The sequence below is a fragment of the Bos indicus genome, chromosome 10 (genome assembly GCF_029378745.1).
Source record: "Bos indicus isolate NIAB-ARS_2022 breed Sahiwal x Tharparkar chromosome 10, NIAB-ARS_B.indTharparkar_mat_pri_1.0, whole genome shotgun sequence".
NCBI classification, from domain to species: domain Eukaryota; kingdom Metazoa; phylum Chordata; class Mammalia; order Artiodactyla; family Bovidae; genus Bos; species Bos indicus.
This window is the reverse complement of record NC_091769.1, coordinates 6,926,069-6,950,957: the sequence shown is the minus strand read 5'-3', so window position 1 is coordinate 6,950,957 and position 24,889 is coordinate 6,926,069. Positions and strand designations below refer to the sequence as shown.

At 37.8% G+C, this 24,889-nt stretch overlaps 1 protein-coding gene and 1 long non-coding RNA gene across 9 annotated transcripts in view; both read left to right on the top strand.

The window, feature by feature from the left end:
• LOC139185186 (uncharacterized) overlaps positions 1 to 15,791 on the top strand; it is a 29,246-nt gene extending 13,455 nt beyond the window's left edge. Inside the window, exon 2 of the long non-coding RNA XR_011568712.1 lies at positions 1,775 to 15,791. This is a non-coding gene — a long non-coding RNA (uncharacterized lncRNA). The remainder of the gene's footprint in view (positions 1 to 1,774) is intronic.
• Positions 1 to 24,889, top strand: part of CERT1 (ceramide transporter 1) — a 141,541-nt gene that overhangs the window by 19,252 nt on the left and 97,400 nt on the right. For all 8 annotated transcript variants that reach the window (XR_011568711.1, XR_011568709.1, XR_011568710.1 and 5 more), the window contains one exon: positions 22,402 to 22,518. Coding sequence is in view for 5 of the 8 variants with exons in the window: in XM_070796852.1 (XP_070652953.1) it covers positions 22,402 to 22,518 (117 nt within the window). In the remaining 3 variants the exon portion in view is untranslated. The remainder of the gene's footprint in view (positions 1 to 22,401; positions 22,519 to 24,889) is intronic.

Below are 24,889 nucleotides of genomic sequence, written 5' to 3'. Positions count from 1 at the left end.
CTAATCATGTTGTACATCTTTTCATCTGCTTGTTATTTGTATCTCTTTGGTAATGCATCTTTTCAAATCTCATTTCTGTTTGCCTTCTTGCTGTTGAGTTACGAAAGTTCTTTATATATTCTATATATCATAATTTCAGGTATGTGGTAATATTTTCTGCCAAACTAACAGACTGATTTTTGTCACTGTCATTAGAAAATAACATATTTAGAACCTATTTGTATGTATATTTTGCTTAATTTCAAGATTTTTAGTTTGGTCTTCAGTGGCACACAGCCACTTAATTAAAATTACAAAGCTTTAGATTGAAAATTACAAGCTAATGACTCATCATGTAGTGATTTCACTAGGGAAATTGGTATTACTCTTGAGCTTCTTCCTTGGAGTGATTGCTGTGTAGACTTAATCTCTGTCCTTTCTTCATTTAAGGAAGGAAACATAGCTGATAAAAAGAATGAGATATGTTCTTAGTCCCTAAGTTAGAGAATATATATTACCCAAAAATTACTTCCAAAAATATGCTTTCCTATATTTTCATCTTTTAAAAAATGAGGATTTATCTCTTAACAAAGAAAAAGATCATTATAAATTGATTATGAGGGTACAAGAAACTAAGACATCATGACCAGTTGACACTCATCCAGAAATTCAGGTTATCTCTACAAGGATGGTGTCTTGAGGGAAGGAGACTGGATTGGGTAATAATTCTTGAAAACTTAAATACAAACCCAATTTCATAAAGTGAGGTTTCATTTGGCTTTTAAAAAATTAGGAAGTTCTTCTAGGTAAAGATTCATGTACTGTATCTCTTTGCCCATAAAAAGAATAGTTGTTCAGTCTCTCAGTTGTGTCCAGCTCTACAACTCCATTGGACCACAGCACCAGGCTTCCCTGTCCTTCACCATCTCCCAGAGCTTGCTCAAACTATGTCCATTGAGTCAGTGATGGAATCCAACCATCTCGTCCTCTGTCGTCATCTTCTCCCCCTGCCTTCAATCTTTCCCAGCATCAGGGTCTTTTCTGATGAGTCAGGTCTTCGCATCAGTTTGCCAAAGTATTGGCGTTTCAGCTTCAGTATCCGTCCTTCCAATGAACATTCAGGGTTGATTTCCTTTAGAATTGACTGTTTTGATCACCTTGCAGTCCAAGGGACTCTGAGGAGTCTTCTCTAACACCATAGTTCAAAAGCATGAATTCCTTGGCACTCAGCTTTCTTTATGGTCCAACTCTCACATCCAAAAATGACTGCTGGAAAAACTATGGCTTTGACTAGATGGACCTTTGTCAGCCAAGTGATGTCTTTGCTTTTTATATGCTGTCTAGGTTTGTCATAGCTTTTCTTTCAAGGAGCAAACGTCTTTTAATTTCATGGCTGCAGTCACCATTTGCAGTGATTTTGGAGCCCCCCAAAAATAGAGTCTGTCATTGTTTCCATTGTTTCCCCATCTATTTGCCATGGACTGAAGGGCTGAAGGGACCTCATGCCATGATCTTCATTTTCTGACTATTGAGTTTTAAGCCAGCTTTTTTACTCTCCTCTTTCACCTTCATCAAGAGGCTCTTTAGTTTAGAAATAGAGTTAAAAAAAAGATTTTTAATCCCGAAAGGGAGAAAGGTAAGGAGATAATGTATGTGTTAGTCACTCAGTTGTGTCTGACCTTTTGCAATCCCATGGACTGTAGCCTCTGTCCATGGAATTCTCCAGGCAAGAATACTGGAGTGGGTCGCCATTCCCTTCTCCAGGGCATCTTTCCGACTCAGGGATCAAACCCAGGTCTCCCGCTTTGTTAGCAGATTCTTCACCATCTGAGCCATTAGGGAAGCCCCAAGAAGACAATAGAAGACAGAGTTTTAGAAGCTGGAAAAACATGGACAAGTGCTAAGTGAGTTTGTAGATCTGAGAAATCCAACTCCTAAGCTATGAGTTGGGAATACTGTGAACTTGATTTATGTCACAATCATGTAATACTTCAGTAGTACCAGATACCTCTTGAAATAAGAATTGAGAGTGGAAGTTGTAAATAAGCAAGATGAGTCAAATGTGAGCTTAAGAAACAATCACATCCTCAGATTTTTCTCACACAACTTTGTGCAGTTGGATAATTGACCCACCCCTCACCTGACAAAAGGTGGTGCATTGTTCTTTTACAGTGGATAAAATAGTGTTTTCTGGGTTGGAAAGTGGAGGAATGTGCACTAGAAAAAAATTAAAGCAAGGAATCACTGAATAAAGGGAGATTAAAAAAAGTATGCTGATAAAATATTGAGAGCTCCCTCTAACCCATCCCATTCCTATTCCCAACTTGATTCCCAAAACACTAGCTAATAAACTTTCATCCTCAGAGGAGGAGGTTGCTAGAGTCTTCTAGAGAATCTGACCAACCTTAAGAGGAAATACCTAACAATAGCACTGGAACTTCCCCAACAAAGTCACCCAACTACCTAGATTATCCCACAGTGAATCCCATCTTTGATTAAACTACCCATAGCCTTATAGCTTCCAGGCAGCTTTTAGATCCCTCACTTTTAGAAATGAACAGTCAACACTACCAGGCCTGTGAGGAAAGTTTTCAGTATAAATGAAATCAAGAGAGTAAATGTAATACTAGGCAATAGATTACTCAAATATTCCACAAAATAAGAAAATTTGTTACTTTTCTCAAAGAGCTAAAATGAGTATTTGGAATCATTAATCCAAAAAAGTATACTATAAGAAAGGAAGAAGGTAAAAAAGAGCTCTTAGAAATTATTAATATGGTCAGTGATTTAAAAAAATCAAACGAATTGGAAGGTAGAATTATACACATTTCCCAACAAGTAGCAAAAAGCAAAAGGATAGGAAACAGGAGAAAAGGTAAACTAAAGAAAGAGATTTGATATGTGAACTGTGGGAGCTTCAGAAAGAGAGAAAAGAAAGCAACTTTCAATGCAAGAATATGAGAAACATTTACAGAAGTTGAGAGCATGGATTCTCACACTGAAAGGGCCAATGAAGATCCAACACCATAGGTGAAAAACAAACAAAAAAATCGTGAAAGACATATTTTGAGGTGAGTCAGACCACTTCGGAGAAAAAATATCCTGAATGGTTCGGCGGCAGGTGGGGGGAGATCACAACAAAGGACAAGGATTCAAAATAGCTGTGGGCTTTTCAAGAACAACGCTGGTAGGTAAAATAGAAAAGGTCATACTTGCCTTGTGAAGAAATATTTTCAACATAGAGTTCTGTATCTAGCTGAACCACTAAGGAAGTATAAAGGCAGATAAAAGCATTTTAAAATATGAAGGTCTTAAAAAATTTACTTCTTGTGGTTTTTGAAAAATGTTTTATTTTAGAGATACGTAATTAAATATCTATGGATGAAATGATATGTTTTGAATTTTCTTCAGAATAATCCATTTATGCAGGCATGAATTGGTGGAGGGTGTTGATGAAATGAAAATGACAGTGAGGTAATTGTTGAAGCTGAATGGTGGCATGGGGGTTCATTATTTTTGCATATGTTTGAGAATTCTCATAATAATAAGTAAAAAACATTCCACAGATGTTTCTTCTGGGAAATGTGCCACTTCAAAACAAGGAAATATTAAATAAAAGGAACATAAGCAGAGGGCATTGACATTATACCTAAAATATGATATCCAGGCCAGTAGTATCAGTATCAGCTGTGGGCTTGTTGGAAATACAAATTCTCAAGCCCTACCTCAGACCTAATGAGTAAGAAGCTCTGGTTATAAAGTCCAGCATTATGCTTCTTTGACTACGCTAAAGCCTTAAGATTGTGTGGATACCACGGTCACTGTGGAATATTCTTCAAATGATAGGAATACCAGACCACCTTACCTGCCTCCTGAGAAATCTATGCAAGTCAAAAAGCAACAGTTAGAACCAGACATGAAACAATGGATTGGTTCCAAATTGGTAAAGGAGTATGTCAAGGCTGTATATTGTCACCCTGCTTATTTAACTTATATGTAGAGTACATCATGCAAAATGCTGGGCTGGATGAATCTCAAGCTGGAATCAAGATTACTAGGAGAAATATTGATAACCTCAGATATACAGATGGCAGAAAGTGAAGAGGAACTAAAGAGCCTCTTGATGAAGGTGAAAGAGGAGAGTGAAAAAGCTGGGTTGAAACTCAGCATTCAAAAAACTAAAATGATGGCATCCTGTGCCATCACTTCATGGTAAATAGATGGGGAAAAAATGGAAAAAATGACAGGTTTTATTTTCTCGGGCTCCAAAATCACTGCAGACGGTCACTGAAGACGTGAAATTAGAAAGACTCTTGCTCCTTGGAAGAAAAGCTGTGACAAACCTAGACAGTGTATTAAAAAGCAGAGACATTACTTTTCTGACAAAGGTCTGTCTAGTCAAAGCTGTGGTTTTTCTAGTAGTCATGTATGGATGTGAGAGTTGGATTATAAAGAAGGCTGAGCACCAAAGAATTGATGCTTTTGAACTGTGGTGTTGGAGAAGACTCTTTGAGAGTCCCTTGGACTGCAAGGAGACCAAACCAGTTAGTATTAAAGAAAATCAACCTGAATATTCGTTGAAAAGACTGATGCTAAAGCTCCAATACTTTGGCCACCTGATGTGAAGAGTTGATTCTGTGAAAGATTGAGGGCAAGAGAGGAAGGGGATGGCAGTACACCTTTCTTATCTGTAGTTGTGGTTGAAGTTTTGCAGTTCTTATGATTTGGTTAATGTGAGCTCTGCAGTTAGGAACTGTGTCTGTTCTTCCTCATCACTATATCCTGGGTGCCTTGACTAGTACTTGGTAAATCAGAGGTACTCATAACCATTTTATCTGTTAGTTGGTTACAGATAGATGGTTAGTTGGTTAGTTAGATAGATAAATGAATGCTTTACATCATGTTTGTCTTATAGAAATATAATGTGAGTCCCAAGTGCAAGCCACACGCGCTATGTGCTAAGTCGCTTCAGTCGTGTTGGACTCTTTGAGACCCTATGGACTGTAGCCCACCAGGCTCCTCCATGGGGATTTTCCAGGCGAGAATACTAGAGTGGGTTGCTATGCTGTCCTCCAGGGGATCTTCCTGATGCAAGGCTCGAACCCACGTCTCTTAGGTCTCCCACATTGGCAGGCAGGTCCTTTACTACTAGTGCCACCTGGCAAGTCACATATATGTAATTAAAAGTTTTCTATATGTATCTAAAATATTATCCTGATTTATAGTCATAAAATATTATTACTAAGATGTTTCATGCCAAGTCTTCAAAATGCAGAGTGTATGATATTTTATACTTCTAGCACATCTTGGTTCAAATCAGTCACACCTGGCTAGTGACTACTGTATTGGACAACACTCATGTCAAAGCATATTAAAAACGAAAAAATTGAGGCTGCCTGGATCATGGTCAGCCCTTGATTTGAGGATAGAAATTGAAACCATTTTGTTTATTCAGAAATTATCAAAATTGAGGTAAAAATAAGAGACAAACAACCCAGAGGGTATATTAAGTCAATATGTTAAAAGAAAAAAGTTGAATAATGAATACTTATAATTTTATCTTCCTGTATATTTTTCTGAAGATTTGCAAATTAGGTTTACAAAAGTGATCCTGTTACAATGATCAAATCACTCCTCTGTTCAAGCCTCCAATAACTTCCCAGCTCACTCAGTATGAAAGCCAAAGTACTTATAACAACTCACAGTAAGGCTCCACATGGTCAGGTCCCACAACTTCCTGCCGCCTTTGTCTACTCCACTCCAGCCATACAGGCCTCCTTACAACTGGGGGGAACAAAAACAAAAAATTGGGGGGAAGATAGTTTGCAGCTAGGGGCCTTGAAGTTGATCAGAGTGACCTTGTCTGGGAATCTGTTCTTGAATCTACTCTCTTACACTAACACATATTTGTTAAGAAAGTTTTGTTTTTTAAGCATCGTTTTTTATAGGGTGATCTGGGAAGGTTTCCCTGGCAAAGTATTACTGGTATTTTAATGAGTTTGATGCCACTAAATTTACAATAAGCCATTATTTTATATGCCACATTACCAGTTTTAGTTGATATCAAATTGTAAGATTTGTCCATATTTTAGAGATAAAGGGGGTAGTTTTTATAATAAGTGAAATGGAGTATTTGAAAAGAAATTTCAAAGAGGAAAAGGAGTAAGGGGAGAGGTGACTGGGAAAGGAACAGCAGTTGTAAAGACCCTCCTGGACCACTTGAAGCAATTGTAAGGAGGCCTGTATGGCTGGAGTGGAGTAGACAAAGAAGGCAGGAGGCTGTGGGACCTGACCATGTGGAGCCTGACTGTGAGTCGTTGTAAGTACTTTGGCTTTCATGCTGAGTGAGCTGGGAAGTTATTGGAGGCTTGAACAGAGGAGTGATTTGATCCTTGTAACAGGATCACTTTTGGCTGCTGTGTTAAGAATAAACTGTCGGAGGCAGGAATGGAAGCAGGAAAATAAAATCAGGCAGCCGTAGGAGGCTCTTGCAAGTAATGCAGATGAGAAATGGTGGCTTGGACCAGAGTTGTGTTGGTGAAGATTATGAGCAATGGTTGGATTCCAGATTATTCTGAAGGTAGAGCTGATAAAATTTGCAGATTTGTTGATGGATTCCTTGTGAGGTGTGAGGAACATGAGGAGTCAGATGATTTCAGGTCTAAGCAACCCATAGTTACCATTTACAGAAATGTGAAAGGAAGCCTGCAAAAGGAGACATTTTGGAGGTAAATCAGCTAATCAGTTTTGGATATATTGAGGTGCCTCTTAGGTGTTCAAGAGAAGATGGAGGAGGCAATTAACTCAAAGTCAACATGTCAAGGAAGAGGGCCTGTTTGGAGTTACAAGTTTTGTGCATGTTTGTGTGTGCATGAATCACACTGTATGTATGTGTGTATGAATTTATCTTTTGGTCCTTACATCATTGATTTCTTCAGAATTCTTCCTCCTAATCCACCGCCCCCCACCCTGCCCCGCCCCTGGTGTGTTTAGTCTTTGATTTTAATGTTAAAAGTTTTCTCAAATGTTTGATGACATTGGCTCCCCTTGACAATGAGATACAAGGAGAGACTGAGCAACTGACTCTCACAGGGAACTGTTGACAGTAGAGAAAGCACAGAGTTTATTACTGGTATCTTTTAATGTATCATTTTTAACTTTTTATTTTAAAATAACTTAATACAGAAAAGTTGTCAGAGTAATGTAGATAACTCCAAAGAACACCTAGATTCACCAGCATTTTACTCTTAGTCTTAGCCAAAAGGCCAATAAGCAATCAGTTCAGTTCAGTCGCACAGTCATGTCCGACTCTTCGCAACCCCATGAATCGCAGCATGCCAGGCCTCCCTGTCCATCACCAACACCCAGAGTTTACCCAAACTCAAGTCCATCGAGTCGGTGATGCCGTCCAGCCATCTCATCCTCTGTCGTCCCCTTCTCCTCCTGCCCCCAGTTCCTCCCAACATCAGAGTCTTTTCCAATGAGTCAACTCTTCGCATGAGGTGGCCAAAGTACTGTAGTTTCAGCTTTAGCATCATTCCTTCCAAGGAAATCCTATGGCTGATCTCCTTTAGAATGGACTGGCTGGATCTCCTTGCAGTCCATGGGACCCTCAAGAGTCTTCTCCAACACCACAGTTGTTGGAGTCAACTCCAACACCAGTTCAAAAGCATCAATTCTTTGGCGCTCAGCCTTCTTCACAGTCTAACTCTCACATCCATACATGACCACTGGAAAAACCATAGCCTTGACTAGACGGACCTTTGTTGGCAAAGTAATGTCTCTGCTTTTCAATATGTTATCTAGGCTAGGTTGGTCATAACTTTTCTTCCAAGGAGTAAGCGTCTTTTATTTCATGGCTGCAGTCACCATCTGCAGTGATTTTGGAGCCCCCAAAAATAAAGTTTGACACTGTTTCCCCGTCTATTTCCCATGAAGTGATGGGACCAGATGCCATGATCTTCATTTTCTTAATAAGTGATCAACAGTATTTTAACATTATTTCTTTCACCATTCTTTCCCTCTACACACACACACACACTTTTTTTTTTCTTGGTCATTTGAGAATACATAGTATACATCATGCATACTTTAGTGAATAATTTCCAAAAGATACTCTCTTACTAAATATGTAATTTGGCTATCAAAAATACAAGAAGTTTCATGTAATACCTTTTTCTAATCTACAGTCTACATTTATCACTTAGTCCAGCAGTTTCCTTTATAGCATATTTTTTCCTTCCAGTCAGAATCCAGTTCAGAGTATATATTGCATTTAATTTTCATGTCTCTTGGTTTCTTTTAATCTGGAGCAGTTCCTTAGCCATTCTTTGCCTGGCATAACATTCATGTTTTTAAAAAATATAGACTAGTTATTTCATAGAATTTTATTCATTCAGAGTTTGTCCTACAGTTTTTCCTGATTAGACTCAGGTTGTTCATCCTTGGTAAAATAACTACCAGATGATATGATATCCTTCTCATGATACTACATCAGAGGCACATGTTTCTGTCTGCATCTCATGTGATGTTAATTTCAATCATCCAGTCAAGGGATTGTCCAGTTTTCCTGCTTGTAGTGACTGTTCTCCTTGAACTTAAAATGTTAGCTCTCTGGGAAGACGTTTAAGACCATGTATAAAAATCCTATTCTTCATCAGACTCGTCCCCCTTTTTGATTTAATAATCTTTTATGATGCCTGCCTCACCCAGTGATTTCTGTAATGATTGCAAAATGGAGATTTTCCAGTTCTATGAACCCTTTTCACATTTATGTCAGCATTCTTCTTTTTTGTTCTTTAAAAGCCCTCTGTTTTTGTTCCATTTGTTAACAGAATGGACTCATACATTCCTGAATTATTCAGTGAACTATAATCCACTACTGTACTTACGTATTTTGATGATCTAATTGCCCTTGATTTGGGTAACTGAAGTCCTTTGAGAGCTGTTTTCTTTGGTCCTTTTGACATTCTCCCCCAGGACCACCTCCCCACCGCTAAAAAGTACCCCCTTACTTTTAGGCTCAAGATTTTCTAAGTTCATTGTGTACCTTACCTATTCTAGCCCAGGAATCACCCATATCTCTAGGAGCCTTGATTGCTTTCAGTTCAGTTCAGTTGCTCCGTCGTGTCCGACTCTTTGTGACCCCATGAATCGCAGCATGCCAGGCCTCCCTGTCCATCAGCAAGTCCAGGAGTTTACTCAGACTCATGTCCATTGAGTCAGTGATGCCATCCAGCCGTCTCATCCTCTGTCATCCCCTTCTCCTCCTGCCTTCAATCTTTCCCAGCATCAGAGTCTTTTCAAATGAGTCAATTCTTCACATCAGGTGGCCAAAGTATTGGAGTTTCAGCATCAGTCCTTCCAATGAATATTCAGGACTGATTTTCTTTAGGATGGACTGATTGGCTTTGCTTGCAGTCCAAGAGTCTTCTCCAACACCACAGTTCAAAAGCATCAATTCTTTGGTGCTCAGCTTTCTTTATAGTCCAACTCTCACATCCATACATGACTACTGGAAAAACCATAGCTTTGACTAGATGGACCTTTATTGGCAAAGTAATGTCTCTGCTTTTTATTAAGCGGTCTTGCCTGGAAAATCCTGTGGATGGAGGAGCCTGGTGGGCTGCTCAGTCGTGTCTGACTCTTCGCCACCCCACTTTCACTTTCACTTTTCACTTTCATGTATTGGAGAAGGAAATGGCAACCCACTCCAGTGTTCTTGCCTGGAGAATCCCAGGGACGGGGGAGCCTGTTGGGCTGCCATCTATGGGGTTGTACAGAGTTGGACACTACTGAAGCGACTTAGCAGCAGCAGCAGCAGATTGATTATAACTTTTCTTCCAAGGAGCAAGTGTCTTTTAATTTCATGGCTGCATTCACCATCTGCAGTGATTTTGGAGCCCCCCAAAATAAAGTCTGTCACTGTTTCCACTGTTTCCCCATCTATTTGCCATGAAGTGATGGGACCAGATGCTATGATCTTACTTTTCTGAATGCTGAGTTTTAAGCCAACTTTTTCACTATCCTCTTTCACTTTCATTAAGAGGCTCTTTAGTTCTTCACTTTCTGCCATAAGGATGGTGTCAGCTGTGTATTTGAGGTTATTGATATTTCTCCCAGCAATCTTGATTCCAGCTTGTGCTTCATCCAGTCCAATATTTCTCATGATGTACTCTGCATAGAAGTTAAATAAGCAGGGTGACAATATACAGCCTTGACATACTGCTTGACTGCTTTGGAGGTGGAATCTTGTGGTGGGAGTGGGGTCTTATTACTCACTGTAGACTTTGTCTTCCTCTTTTAAATATTGAACCCTTTCTTCAGCCTTCCTTGATAGCTATTAGTTTAGGGGTTCCTGTAGTTCAACATACCCAAATAGAAAACTCTAATCTTCTGCTGGAGTGGTAGTTTGGCTATTTTTAGAGCTGTTGTCTAGGCAGACTAATTGTTTCTTTTAATCAGTCTGTCTGTAGCTTCAAATTACTGATTCTCATTCTTTTATTCTTTCTGTAGTTCTGTGGCACAAATAAGCATGGTGCTTAGCCTGTCCTCCCCCACCCCTTATACTTCACCGAGTCTGGTTCCGGGAATTCTAAATGAGTATGGAAACTGGAGCTGACTGCCATTGCCAGGGCTAACAATCTCTGCTGGATAGATCCTAATGGGGAGCAGTAGACAAAAGCACAAGTTTTTTCTGCCTTCTTTATTGCTATCTGGGGCTGCTGGAGAATGAGGGAATCCTGCAAATGAGAAGCCAAAGAAGGGGAACTCAAAATTGTGTGTATAAACTCTCCCCAAGTCTCTGGCTGACTCCTGAGCCATGCACGCATGAGACAGATGGAAAGCAGTCTGGGGTGTTACCTGAGTCACTGGTACTGTGGCAGAGACTTGGGGATGTTAAAACTCCTTTAAAGAAAACTGCCATCTTTTTAGCTGTAAGAACCAGGAGGGGTCCAGTTAATGAATAATCCAGAAAAAAAAAAAAAAAAAGAGCCAGAGAAGAAGAACCCCAGATTCTGAGTTTAACTCTCTGCGCAGATTTGTACTTGATCCTCAGCAGTGTATGTACAGGCCAGACCAAAACCTTCTGAACTAAGGTCCTAGATGCTGCCCATTAAACACACAAAAGAATTGGCCTGCAAAAATTTTTGCCCACTGAAACAAAATAGTATTTTTCAGAATAATACGATAGAATCCAGAATTCACAACCTAACATTCGCAATGTCCAAGATAAACTCCCTCAACATACAAAGAGCCAGGAAATTGAAATACATTCTCAAGGGCAAAGACATGAATAAATGCGAAGTTAAAGATATTGGAATTATCTGACGAAGGTTTTAAAGTAAAATTATTTTTATAATAATTTGAGGTAAATTATAATTATTTATAATTTTTTTAGGTAAAAGAGAATACGCTTATAATGAATAAAAGGTAGTTTCAGAAGAGACAAAGAATACGTATAAAAGAACCAATAGGACTGAAAGGAATGCCATCTGAAATGAAAAACATTCACTGTATAGGATTTGTAGCAGATGAAGATGACAGAAAATCAAGATTTTGAATTTAGAGCAAAAGAAGTCATTCTTAATAACAGATGTTTAGGATTTTGTGTTTGTTTTTAAATGAACAGAATGTCAGGGATCTCTGAGGCAATTTCTAATTAAATGGCCTTTAGAAGTCTCAGGAGAGGAAAAAGGGAAAAAAAAAACTGAAGAACTTATGGTAAAATCTTAGCAAATTTGGTGAAAAATATAAATTTACAGATTCCCCAAACTTAACAGACACATAACAGGATAATCATAGTAATCATAGTCAAACTGTAAAAACCAAAGGTAAAAAAATGCTGCAAGTAGCCATAGAGAAATACCATACATATTGGGGGACAGTGATTCAAGTTACCATACACTTCTCATTAGAAACCGTAGAGGCTCAAAGACAAAAAACTTTCCATTCAGAATTCTGTATTCAATGAAAATTATCCTTCAAAAATGAAATAAAGATGTTTTCAGATGAAGGAAAATTAAGAGAACTTGTTGTGGATGGGCCTGCCTTAACAAGAAATGCTAAAGGAAGTTTTTCTTGCTGAAGGGAAATATACCAGAGGCAAAGTCAGATCTTTAGGCGCTAATGAAGAGCATAGAGAAAATAAATATATGGGTAAATAATAAGGTTATATTTCCTGGAGAAGGGCATGGCAGCCCACTCCAGTATTCTTGCCTGGAGAGTCCCCATGGACAGGGGAGCCTGGTGGGCTACAGTCCACGGGATCTCAGAGTCAGACACAACCGAGAGACTAAGCACAGCACAGGGTTATATTTTCCCCTCTTACTGCTTTTAAGATACTAAAAATGTAAATAAAGCAATGTCTAAAACATTGAATTTTTAAATTCCTGCCTAACCAAGAAAACACACCCATAGGATTTCACCACCGTATTCTTTCATATATTCAATGAAATAATCCCAATCTTACACAGACTCTTTACAACATACATTATGTGGGCAGTATAACCATGACACCTAGGCCTATCAGACAAATTGCAAGAATATAAAATTACAGCTTGGTATCTCTGGTAGACATAAACACTGTATTTCTTTGCAAAATATTAGCAAATCAAGTCCAATAGTACATAAAAAGGACTAAGTGTTGTTTATCCCAGAAATGCAAGGTTAATATAATTTTATTAAATCAGTCGTTTTAATTCACTGTATTAACAAATGAAAGAGAAAAATTTGTAACAAATTTCAGTAAAGGCAGACAAGTAAAAAAGTGTTTGACAAAATTCAATACTACTTAGTATTGAAAATAAAAATTCTTAAGAGAACTAGAAATAACATCAACCTAATGCAGCCATGAAATTAAAAGATGCTTACTCCTTGGAAGGAAAGTTATGACCAACCTAGATAGCATATTGAAAAGCAGAGACATTACTTTGACAACAAAGGTCCGTCTAGTCAAGGCTATGGTTTTTCCACTGGTCATGTATGGATGTGAGAGTTGGACTGTGAAGAAAGCTGAGCACCGAAGAATTGATGCTTTTGAACTGTGGTGTTGGAGAAGACTCTTGAGAGTCTCTTAGACTGCAAGGGGATCCAACCAGTGATCAGCCTTGGTATTTCCTTGGAAGGAATAATGCTAAAGCTGAAACTCCAGTACTTTGGCCACCTCATGCAAAGAGTTGACTCATTGGAAAAGACTCTGGTGCTGGGAGGGATTGGGGGCAGGAGAAGGGGACGACAGAGGATGAGATGGCTGGATGGCATCACTGACTCGATGGACGTGAGTCTGAGTGAACTCCGGGAGTTGGTGATGGACAGGGAGGCCTGGCGTGCTGTGATTCATGGGGTCGCAAAGAGTCAGACACGACTGAGCGACTGAACTGAACTTAACTGAATGAAAGCATCCACAAAAACACACAACTGACATCAAGCTTAATGGTGAAATACTATGCCTTTCCCCTAAGATTAGGTATAGGCCAAAGATATCTGCCCTTACCACTTCTGTTTAACATTGTTCTGGACATCCTGGTCATTTCAGTAAGGCAAGGGAAAAAAAATATAAAAAGACATAAATATCAGAGAGGCTAAAGTAAAGCCGTTTGCAGGTGACATCGTTCTCTGAAAGTGAAAATGAACGTCGCTCAGTTGTATCTGACTCTTTGCGACCCATGAACTATACAGTCTTTGGAATTCTCCAGGTCAGAGTACTGAAGTGGGTAGCCTTTCCCTTCTCCAGGGGATCTTCCCAACCCAGGGATCAAAACCAGATCTCCCTCATTGCAGGTGGATTCTTTACCAGCTGAGCCACAAGGGAAGCCCAAGAATACTGGTAGCCTATCCCTTCTCCAGGGGATCTTCCCTACCCAGGAATTGAATTGGAGTCTCCTGCATTGCAGGTGGATTCTTTACCAACTGAGCTATCAGGGAAACTCGACGTTGTTCTTTTTTCCTTCAAATTTATTAGGTAAACAGTTTTGAGAACTACTAAGTAAATTTTGCAAGATTGTAGAATATAAATGAAACTTGCTTAGTCGTGTCCGACTCTTTGTGACCCCATGGACAGTCCATGGAATTCTCCAGGCCACAATACTGGAGTGGGTAGCCTTTCCCTTCTCCAGGAGATCTTCTCAACCCAGGGATCGAACCCAGGTCTTCTGCATTGCAGGTGGGTTCTTTACCAGCTGAGCCACAAGGGAACCCCGTAGAATATAAGGTTAATATACAGTTAAAAAATGTACTGTCATATACACTAAGCAAACTGACTTTTTAAAAATACTTATTTGTTTGGCTGTGCTGCATCTTGGTTATGGCATGTAGGATCTTTGATTTTCATTGAGGCAGGTAGGATCTTTCCATTTGTGGTGTGCGAACTCTTAGTAAACACTACTTGAATTTTTAAAACAATTCCATACACAGCGTAAAAAAACTACTTCAGGAATCAGTCTAACATTGTATACTATACTTTGGACACTGTTACCTGCAAACTGTGTGAGATTGTCAAGATAAAGAAGACCTAAATGGAGAGATATTATGTCCATAGATTAGAAGGCTCAGCATTGTTACAGTATCACATCTTAACATAATAATCTATAAAAAATCTAAGGTATTAATGCCCTTGTTACTACAATTTCTAATGCAAACTACCTAGACTAGCCAAAGCAGGTTTTTAAAAAAAGAGTTTAGTTTGAGGACATAATACTACATGATTTCAAGATTTGCTGTTAAGCAACAGTAATTAAAATACTGTTATTGGAGTAAGAATAGACATTATAGATCAGGGGAACAGAATAGAATCCTATACGTAAATCAAGCAGGGATGTGGAGTAAGTAGATGTGATAAGACTGCCAGTGAGAATGTAAAATGGCTGCAGCTACTTTCATCAGTTCTTTAAAGTTGACTGTTTATCTGTTTTATGAGTCAGCCCATTTCTAAGTCAAAAGAAGTAAAATTTGTATCCTTACAAGACATGAACTTTTTACCAACCGCAGGTATGAATAAGTAAAATATGTTATATCCAGCATTATTAAACTCTTCTCAGCAATAGGAAGAATAAGTTATCAATAAAACACAGCAGAATGAGTAAATCTCAAGATAGTTATACTAAAAACAGTATTTACTATCTGATTACATTTATATAAATTTAGAAAAAGTGAACACCAATATACAGTGAAAGGAAGAAGATCCTTGGTTTCTGGAAGCTGGTGACAAAGGAATAGACAGAAATGAAAACATTTCTGTCCTGATATGGTATTGATTTCATGGGTTATATACAAGTGAAAATACCATTGAATTGTACACTTTAAATGGATAGTTTATTATATATTAATTATATGTCAGTAAACTTTATTAAAATTTGGTTGGCTTTCTTTGAATTTCTAGGGAAATCTTCCTACACCCTCTCCACTGAGTTTAACTTTTTTAGTTAATCTTTTTATTCTACTTTTCCTCCCACTAGAGAAATTCCTTCTAAATCATCCTGTCATACTGTTCTAATCTAGACTTTTCCATCTTCTACATAACTCTGCTGTGGGCATTTTCCTTAATGTCTTCCTGGGAAGTCCCTTTGCTGCTTCTTTTCCTGGATCTCCATTGCTTCTTACTTCTCTTGGTTACTTCTCCATTTTGGATAAAGCATATCTTCCAGTTCTGAAAGGTAATTTTTCTATATCTTTGTGGTTTAGAACTTTCATACTGATTTAGTGTCCAGTTATGAAACCCCTAAGTATTATTACTATATGTCTTTTCTCTCGGATTACTTAGTTTTCTTGCAGATGAATCTTCCTCACAGGCAGAAGGAGATAGAAGGAACAAGTATGGGTACAGAACTTTTGGGAATCAAGTAAGGGAAAGAATCCTTTAATATGAACACTTTCCCTTATCTGCTTTTTCACCTTTCCTTGTTTATAGGAATGTCCCTTCTTCCTACACCTGTCTGGTACCAACTCTCTGAGAGGTGGGGCCTCTAATGTTACTGCACAGTGGGGTAGGCAAATGAGGTTCCAGGGGTCTGGTTCCACTTTTTAATGACTCTTGATTAGTTTTGTTTTCAGCTCTTCCCATGCCTTTACCTTTAGTGCTACTTGATGCCTCCAAAACAAATTGGCTTTTTTTTTGTCTTTTTCCTTGTATATATTTATTTTTCAGCATATTCAGGCCTGTTAATGTCAGTTATCACATTCCAGCTTTAAATTTTGTTGGCAGCTGTTTTCCTTCTTTTTCTTTGTGGATATATGCCTCTTTTCTTGTAAGGGTATTTTGATAGATAATGGATGCTGTGGTATGTGTTCAAGCCTTAATTCTCACTGTGATGGTAATTTGGAAGTGGGGCCTTTGGGAGGAATTTGGATTTAGTTGAGGTCATGTAAGTACAGCCCCCATGGTGACACTGGTACCCTTATGAGAGGATGAAGAAACCCAAGCGCTCTCTGTCCTCCACATGAGGACAAACCTAGACGGCAGCCATCGGCAAACCAGAAAGAAGGCCCTCCCTGAGCGCCCTCCCGTGCTCATACCTCCAGAACTAAGAGAAATTTCTGTTGTTAAAGCTACCTTGGGGGCTTCCAGGGCTCAGAGGTAAAGAATCTGCCTGCCAGTGCAGGAGACATGGGTTCCACCCCTAGGTTGGGAAGATCCCCTGGAGGAGGAAAATGGCAACCCTGTCCAGTGTTGACAGAGGAACTTGGAGGGCATCAGTCCATTGGGTTGCAAAGAGTCAAATGCGACTTCGAGACTGAGCATGCAGCACATGCCACGTAGGTAGATTGTAAAACTTCACTAATAAAACAATCAAAAAAGCTACCCATTGAACCTGTACTGGCGATTCGTTTCTTATATGATATTATACATGTTTTAATGCCATTCTCCCAAATCATCCCCCCCCCCCCCCACAGAGTCCAAAAGACTGTTCTACACATCTGTGTCTCTTTTACTATCTCTCATATAGGGTTGTCGTTACCATCTTTCTAAATTCCATATATACGCATTAGTATACTATATTGGTGTTTTTCTGTGGCGGATGCGTGTTGATGTATGGCAAAACCAATACAATATTGTAAAGTAAACAAAAAAATAATAATAAAAAAAAATTTTTAAAAGGCTACCCAGTGTATGCTGGGTTTTTTGGTTACAGCAGCCCTAAGAACAAATAAGGCAGACCAAGAGTAGATACAAATGCCATTTCACCTTTTGGTATATCTGTTGTTGACAGTGAATGTTGACATGGTAAAGGATGAGGCCCATCTACGTTTTCCTTTATGTTGTTGGCTTTCTTCCCTAGCATGTGCGTTCTCATTCTCAGTGGGCCCCTATACTTGGTTTTTGGGAAAGTGAAATAATCTTAGGTATTTACAATATCTAATGTGGCCTCCAAGAAAAATGAACTGGACAAAATCTTAGTTCTTACTGTTTGATCTCTCTCACTAAGGAGAATTTGTTTTTTCTTGGAGTAGGGGGTGACAATGGAAAAAGCTTGAGAATCGTTTTCTTCTTTCTTAAATTGATTTCACAAAATAAGCCTTCACATTGAGTTTATTTCCTGCGACCATTTTTCCTGGGTATAATATGTCATTTGGATCTGTGATTGAACATTTCATTTAAATATAGTATCGGGACTTCCCTGGTGGTTCAGTGTCAAGACTCTGTGCTGCCAATGCAGGTTTGATCCCTGGTCAGAAAACTAAGATCCTTAGGGCCAGAGATCCCACATGCCTGCCTGGTGGCGCCAAAAGATTAAAAAAAGAAGAGAAGATAGTGTCTTTGAATTTTTTGTTACATTTGTTGCATTTTCCTCTTTTAAAACACCAGTTAAATCATTTGCTTAACCTCCTTTGTTCACTCATTATATTTCTTTTACTTTGTATTTTTCTCAAGTCTGTTTAGAAAACAGACTTATTTGCTTTTTATTGCTGCTTCTGATGTGGTTTCAACTCATTTCTTTTTTCTTAGCTCTTTTAGCTTACTTTTCATTGCTTGCTGCTTTATCTCTTCTTTAGATTTTTTAGTTATTTTTTTCTGAAGGTAGCTCATGTCATCTCTTACATCTACCACCTCTTGTATTTTTTCATCTAATTTTGTTCTTTATCCTTTATTGGTTTTCTTCTAATCATCTGTCAGGGCTACAACTAGGATAAGACCAATGAGGGACTAACTTAAGTTGTAAAATTTAAGATAGCATCAAAAAACTCAGTAATCAAGATAAATAGTATTTTGATGTGTTTTTTTAGAGTAATCCACGACTTCACTTTCACTTTTCACTTTCCTGCATTGGAGAAGGAAATGGCAACCCACTCCAGTATTCTTGCCTGGAGAATCCCAGGGACGGGGGAGCCTGGTGGGCTGCCGTCTATGGGGTCGCATGGAGTTGGACACAACTGAAGTGACTTAGCAGCAGCAACAGCAGCATGATGAATAAAATATCCACAATGAAATTCTAAGTAAAGATAAGATTAGTTTTCTTTGAATTAAAGTCTAACTATCCACAGTAGTTCCTTCCAACCCATTAGCAGTTTCGATTTCTGCAGTTTTAGTTACCTTTAAGATCTGAAAGTGTTAAGTGGAAAATTGCAGAAATAAACAGTTGATAAATTTTAAATGGCACATTGTTTTGAGCAGCATAATGAGATGTCATGCAGGCTGCTCTGTCCCTGGTGGGCCATGGCTTGTTCCTTTGTCCATATCCATGCTGTGTATACTACCTGCTCCTTAATACCTGTATAGGAAAACACATAGGGCGGTTGACCCTTGAACAACACAGGTTTGAACCCCACACATCCACTTATACTCAGGATTTTTCAGTAGTGTATAATACCTACAGTACTGCCCAATCCAGGAGTGGTTGAATTCGAGGATGGTGACCCCAGATGCAGAGGAATGACTGTAAGACACTCAGGCTTTCTGCAGCACCAGACCCCTAATCCTGTTGTTGTTCACAGGCCAGTTCTCTCTGTAGGATTTGGTACTACCTACAGTTTCAGGCATCCACTGGGGGTCTTGGGATGTATTTCTCTTAGATAAAGGGAGACTGTTGTATTGTGTGTTTGAGTGTGTATGTGTTGAGACATGGTGTAAACTTTTTGTCTAGACTTTGATTTACCCTCCTAAACACACCTCTTAACAAATCTGTCATTTCTTTAGCCGCTTCCTGCACATCTTGACTTTTTAGGGATTCAAAACTTCTGTGTCGTTTACATACTGCCACCTGAAAATTGGTAGACCCCCTTCTGTGTCACCTATCCCTCAGACTGCTGATGGTAGAAATGGCTACTTTGTGTACACGTTCTGTCAGCTCCATCTCTTTGAGCGGATATTGAGATACTGCATCTCATATCAATGTGACATTCAATGAAGTTTTCAAATTCTTTAATTCTAGATTTGCAGAGTATCATTTTATTCCATTCCTGTGTATAACATTTTTATCTATTAAAAGCTTAAAGTTCTCCATATATTGAAACTTTGAAACATAGGGAAAAGAAAACATAGTTGATATACTTAACAGATTTAGTAATTTGGCAAAGTTTACTTACGTTGATTTCAGGTTTTATTAAGTCATTCACACCCAGAGAAAACTTAATGGCAAGTTTCTGTTTTTAGAAATATTTAAAATGTGGCATGGGACTCTTTGGAAGATTATAAGGAAATTTTGAAGATATGAAAGCTGGAAAAAGAATTGGCTGGGGAAACTAGTAAATTTTGAACAATAGGTGACCCCCATATCCACTAACTCAGGGTCTGCAGATAAGGAGAGCTAGTTGTACTGAGCTGTTTTATGTGTCGGACTTAGGCATCTGAAATTTTGGTGTCCAAAGGAGTCCTTGAAACAGTCCCCAGCAAAAAATAAGCAATGACTGTATATATATATTACCTTTTTATTTTCTAAAGCTTTAATGAAAATATTGAACACTATGAAATATAAATCCTTTTTAAGAATAGTCACTAGAAATATAATAATGATTATATCTCATAGTAAAAGTTTAAAAACCTCTGGGCTATTTATTTACAACAGTAGACTGATCAGATAAATTATTTACTTAGTTTTTCAGATAGTACATATGCATTCCTTCCTCCAAGAAGCTTTTCTTAATGACTGGACTTCATTCTTAAGATTTATGAATATTTAGCTTTCAGTTAAGTTTACAGTCATATTTTTGAGTGTTAAAGTTGTCTTTTGCGTATTTCCATATTCATAGTGACTGAAGCAGGGTGTGCACTGTCTTGTCCCTTCCCTTCCTGTCTCTTCTTTCCAGCATGCACTCCCTCCCTGCGATGCCCAGCACATAGTGACTCAGAGCTTTAACTTTTATCTTTTAGCCAGAGCCATGAATTAGTTGTCTTAATATTAAAAGAGAAATTGTTTCATAGGCTAAAGAACATTGTGGAATTAGCTTATATTGTTTTTGTTGAATAAACTGATAAGGAGATAAAAGATTGATACTGTTAAAGGTGGGAGAGAATAAACACAATATGTAGATTGCATTCAGCTAGTAAGTTTATTACTATATAGACTAGGGAGGAGTCTCTTTCCTCTAAGGCTAAGCTAGTTTACAGAAGAGGACATTGTACTTTATCCAGTAGAAGAAGAGGTTGTATTTGTGATATGATCCTGTCATATTTGAACTCATTCATTGAGAGAAAAACAAGTATATAAAATATTTATTTTATATATTGTTTTGAAGAATGTGAAACACTGAACCAGATATTTTACATTTGCACTAATTGCTTACATTTTGATGAAGGCAGTTTCCTCTAACATAGATCTGATGTAGTGTTCATTTTACTTTTGCTTTTCATTAGAGACTCTCCTGGCTATTAAAAGATGTAAAAAAGCCTAGAAGTTAATTTGAGATATTTTGAAGGATGTTAATGTTATTTTTTGATAGAATATAAAAATATCTTACTTATCAAATTTAATGAAAGACTATTGATGATGAGAATTTACTTTTGAATAATGAAAGCAGAAAAATATCAGTAAATGTCTTTAGTAAAACTTACTTTTGCCCTTTTTAAAATTGTGTTGTCAGTGATATTCCCACTACTTTCAGTTCAGTTCAGTTCAGTCACTCAGTCGTGTCCGACTCTTTGCGACCCCATGAATTGCAGCACGCCAGGCCTCCCTGTCCATCACCAACTCCCGGAGTTCACTCAAACTCACATCCATCGAGTCAGTGATGCCATCCAGCCATCTCATCCTCTGTCCTCCCCTTCTCCTCCTGCCCCCAATCGTTCCCAGCATCAGAGTCTTTTCCAATGAGTCAGCTCTTTGCATGAAGAGGCCAAAGTACTGGAGTTTCAGCTTTAGCATCATTCCTTCCAAGGAAATCCCAGGGCTGATCTCCTTCAGAATGGACTAGTTGGATCTCCTTGCAGTCCAAGGGACCCTCAAGAGTCTTCTCCAACACCACAGTTCAAAAGCATCAATTCTTTGGCACTCAGCTTTCTTCACAGTCCAACTCTCACATCCATACATGACCACAGGAAAAACCATAGCCTTGACTAGACAGACCTTTGTTGGCAAAGTAATGTCTCTGCTTTTGAATATGCTATCTAGGTTGGTCATAACTTTCCTTCCAAGGAGTAAGCGTCTTTTAATTTCCTGGCTGCAGTCACCATCTGTAGTGATTTTGGAGCCCCCAAAAATAAAGTCTGACACTGTTTCCACTGTTTCCCCATTTCCCATGAAGTGATGGGACCAGATGCCATGATCTGAATGTTGAGCTTTAAGCCAGCTTTTTCACTTTCACTTTCATCAAGAGGCTTTTAGCTCCTCTTCACTTTTTGCCATAATGGTAGTGTCATCTGCATATCTGAGGTTATTGATATTTCTCCTGGCACTCTTGATTCCAGCTTGTGCTTCTTCCAGCCCAGCAATTCTCATGACGTACTCTGCATATAAGTTAAATAAGCAGGGTGACAATATACAGCCTAGACATACTCCTTTTCCTATTTGGAACTAGTCTGTTGTTCAATGTCCAGTTCTAAATGTTGCTTCTTGACCTGCATATAGGTTTCTCAAGAGGCAGGTCAGGTGGTCTGGTATTCCCATCTCTTTCAGAATTTTCCACAGTTTATTGTGATCCACATAGTCAAAGGCTTTGACATAGTCAATAAAGCAGAAATAGATGTTTTCCCACTACTTTACACTGATTCAAAGCATTTGATGGAAAATATTTTACCTCTTTTTTAAAAACATGTCTGTAGTTCATGTGTCAGTTCATTTGTAGAAATAGTGAATGAGCATGGTTTTTGGTAATTATACCCTTGCTGTGCTCTTTATCTGAAATATCTTCAAAAAGTTATTTGAGTACAAAAAGAATAACAAGAGTCTCTCACCGGGCAGAATGGGTATGTTCATGTTTTTTCTGTGGAGTATAACACTTCTAAGAATATAATTACCTTTGCTTTTCCTTTTCTCCCTTTTTCTTCCACAGCCTCATGATTTTGATGAATGCCGATTTGATATTAGTGTAAATGATAGTGTTTGGTATCTTCGTGCTCAAGATCCAGATCACAGACAGCAGTGGATAGATGCCATTGAACAGCACAAGGTGGGTCTCTAGTGTTTACCTATCTAAAGAGACTTAGGCAAGAGACTCATGGTAAACACCTCTAAAAGAATCTTGATCTGTACATGTGTACTGAATAGTTGAACATAATGTTTTGGGTTGTAAAATAAAGCAATACAGGTGTAAATTTTTGAAATGATTTTGTTTCTAACATTTGAATTATACTAAGGGATTGCCATGATAAATATTTTAAATTGATGATTAAAGCAAAATATGCCCTTGTATATAAATTTGTTTTTTATTTAGAGTTTGCTTCATAATGAATGCCTTTTATATCATCTGGGTAAAAGAATTCTTGGAATAACATCAGATTGTAAAATCCTAATGTTGAAAGCTTCAGTGTTAATTTTTATTGTCATTTGTAACCATTTGGGTAAATCCTTAGTATAATCATTTGTAAATTGTTAAATTTTGGTAAATATAAAGTTTTTAATAAACTTTGAAAAAGTCTTTCTTAAATACGTGTATAAGTCATAGTCTTGATATTTAAAGCTAGTTTTTGACTTCTGTATGAATAATTGGTATATAGACTAAAGAAATATTTTTTTAAAATCTCTATTATTAGCTAATTCAGTATTTCGTGGTAAAACAAGGAATAGGGAAAGTTACAAATTCACCATGCCATTCCTGATTGTGACTTAAGAAAACTGAGTTTGTTCATATACTTGTCTGTACTTGTTCATTTGGGTTTCACAGAGTTGTAGCTGAAACACCTGTTTTGGTTATTTAACAGACACAAAACATGTACACACATACACACAACAAGAAAAACTGGTCAGGCCTGGGGTACTGCAGGCACTTTCTTCTTGATATTGATCGTGCATTAGGTTTATTTCTTCATTATAAATTTTCCCAGCCTAAGGAAATCTGGCTTTCATGCTTTCCTTTTGTCCTTTTTTTAACTTTAGAATTATATTACTTTAAAGCATTTTGTGAATCTTAGTTACCTTGATATTATTACCTCAGGAAATGGTGTAAAAATGGTAAACAGTTTTGTATTATTTAAAGAAAAGATGACCCAGTAGACATGGAAGCAACAAACTAAATGTCCATCAGTAGATGAATGGATAAAGAAGATGTGGTACATGTAAACAATGGAATATTACTCAGCCAAAAAAGAATGAAATACTGCCATTTCCAGCAACATGGATGGACCTAGAGATTATCACACTAAGTGAAGAAAGTCAGATAGAGGAAGACAAGTATTGTGTGATATCACTTATATGTGAAATCTAAGAAGAAGATACAAATGAACTTATTTAGTAATACAAAACACAGACTCAGATTCATAGGTGCAGGAAACAACTTGTGACTCCAAAAGGGGAAACAGAAGGGGGAAGGACAAATTAGGAGTATGGGATTAACATACACACACCACTATATATATGATAAACAACAGGGATTTATTGTGTAGTACAGGGATCTATATTCAGTAATTTGTAATAGCCTATAATGGAGAAGGATGTGAAGCCGTATACCTGAACTGACACAGTATTATAAACCAACTATAGTTAAGTAAAAATTAAAGCAAATAAATAAAAGTGAGACAAGCTAGAATTCTAAAATCTCAGTACTTTGGAACGGGGCTAACCTGAATTCTGACACTGCAGAGTCTGCCATGCATGACGTATGTGACCTTGCTGTCATCTCTTCTTAATGTGTTTAAAGGAAGACATGAAATAATATATGTAAGGTTACTTACCAGAATGGCTGATGTTTTTTCCCATTTATGACATAGTGGGAAAAGAAACAGTTTTGAAGTCACAAATTGACTGAAATTATACCATGTTTTTTATGGATAAAGAGTTCTATATTCAATGAGAGTTGCTAAATGTGCATTTAAAGAGAGTGGTCTGCTTTGTGTAGTTGTCAGGGCTAGCCCTCTTAATAATGATTAAAGGGATTATTAAAACTAATTTCGGTATTTTTAACTGAGATGATGTTTGTTGGCTTAGTTGATTTAGATTACAGCACTAGTTTTTTTCTGTTTTAAATAAGCATATTTGATTTTGTTCATTCTTCATAGTGAAGCTGGTTCAGGAATCTTTGCAGGTTGTCATTTTGTTTCTTCTCTTTGTATGAAGAATGATGCATAAAGCATATATTTCTTCTATATCATTGATTTCTTTGCACCTTTGAATAATGGATAGATAGGATCTTTAAGTCTCCATCAGAACATTGTGACTTACTCTGGGTAACAGAGTTTTGGTAAATTTAATTTCTTAGATTCAGCAGCAAGGTTCTAGATACAGTATATAAACTTTCTTTTCTTATTTCTAAATATAGTTTATTCATAAACAAGGAAGGAAAAATCATTGTTATTCTTATTAATATTTGTTAAATTTTAATGTAA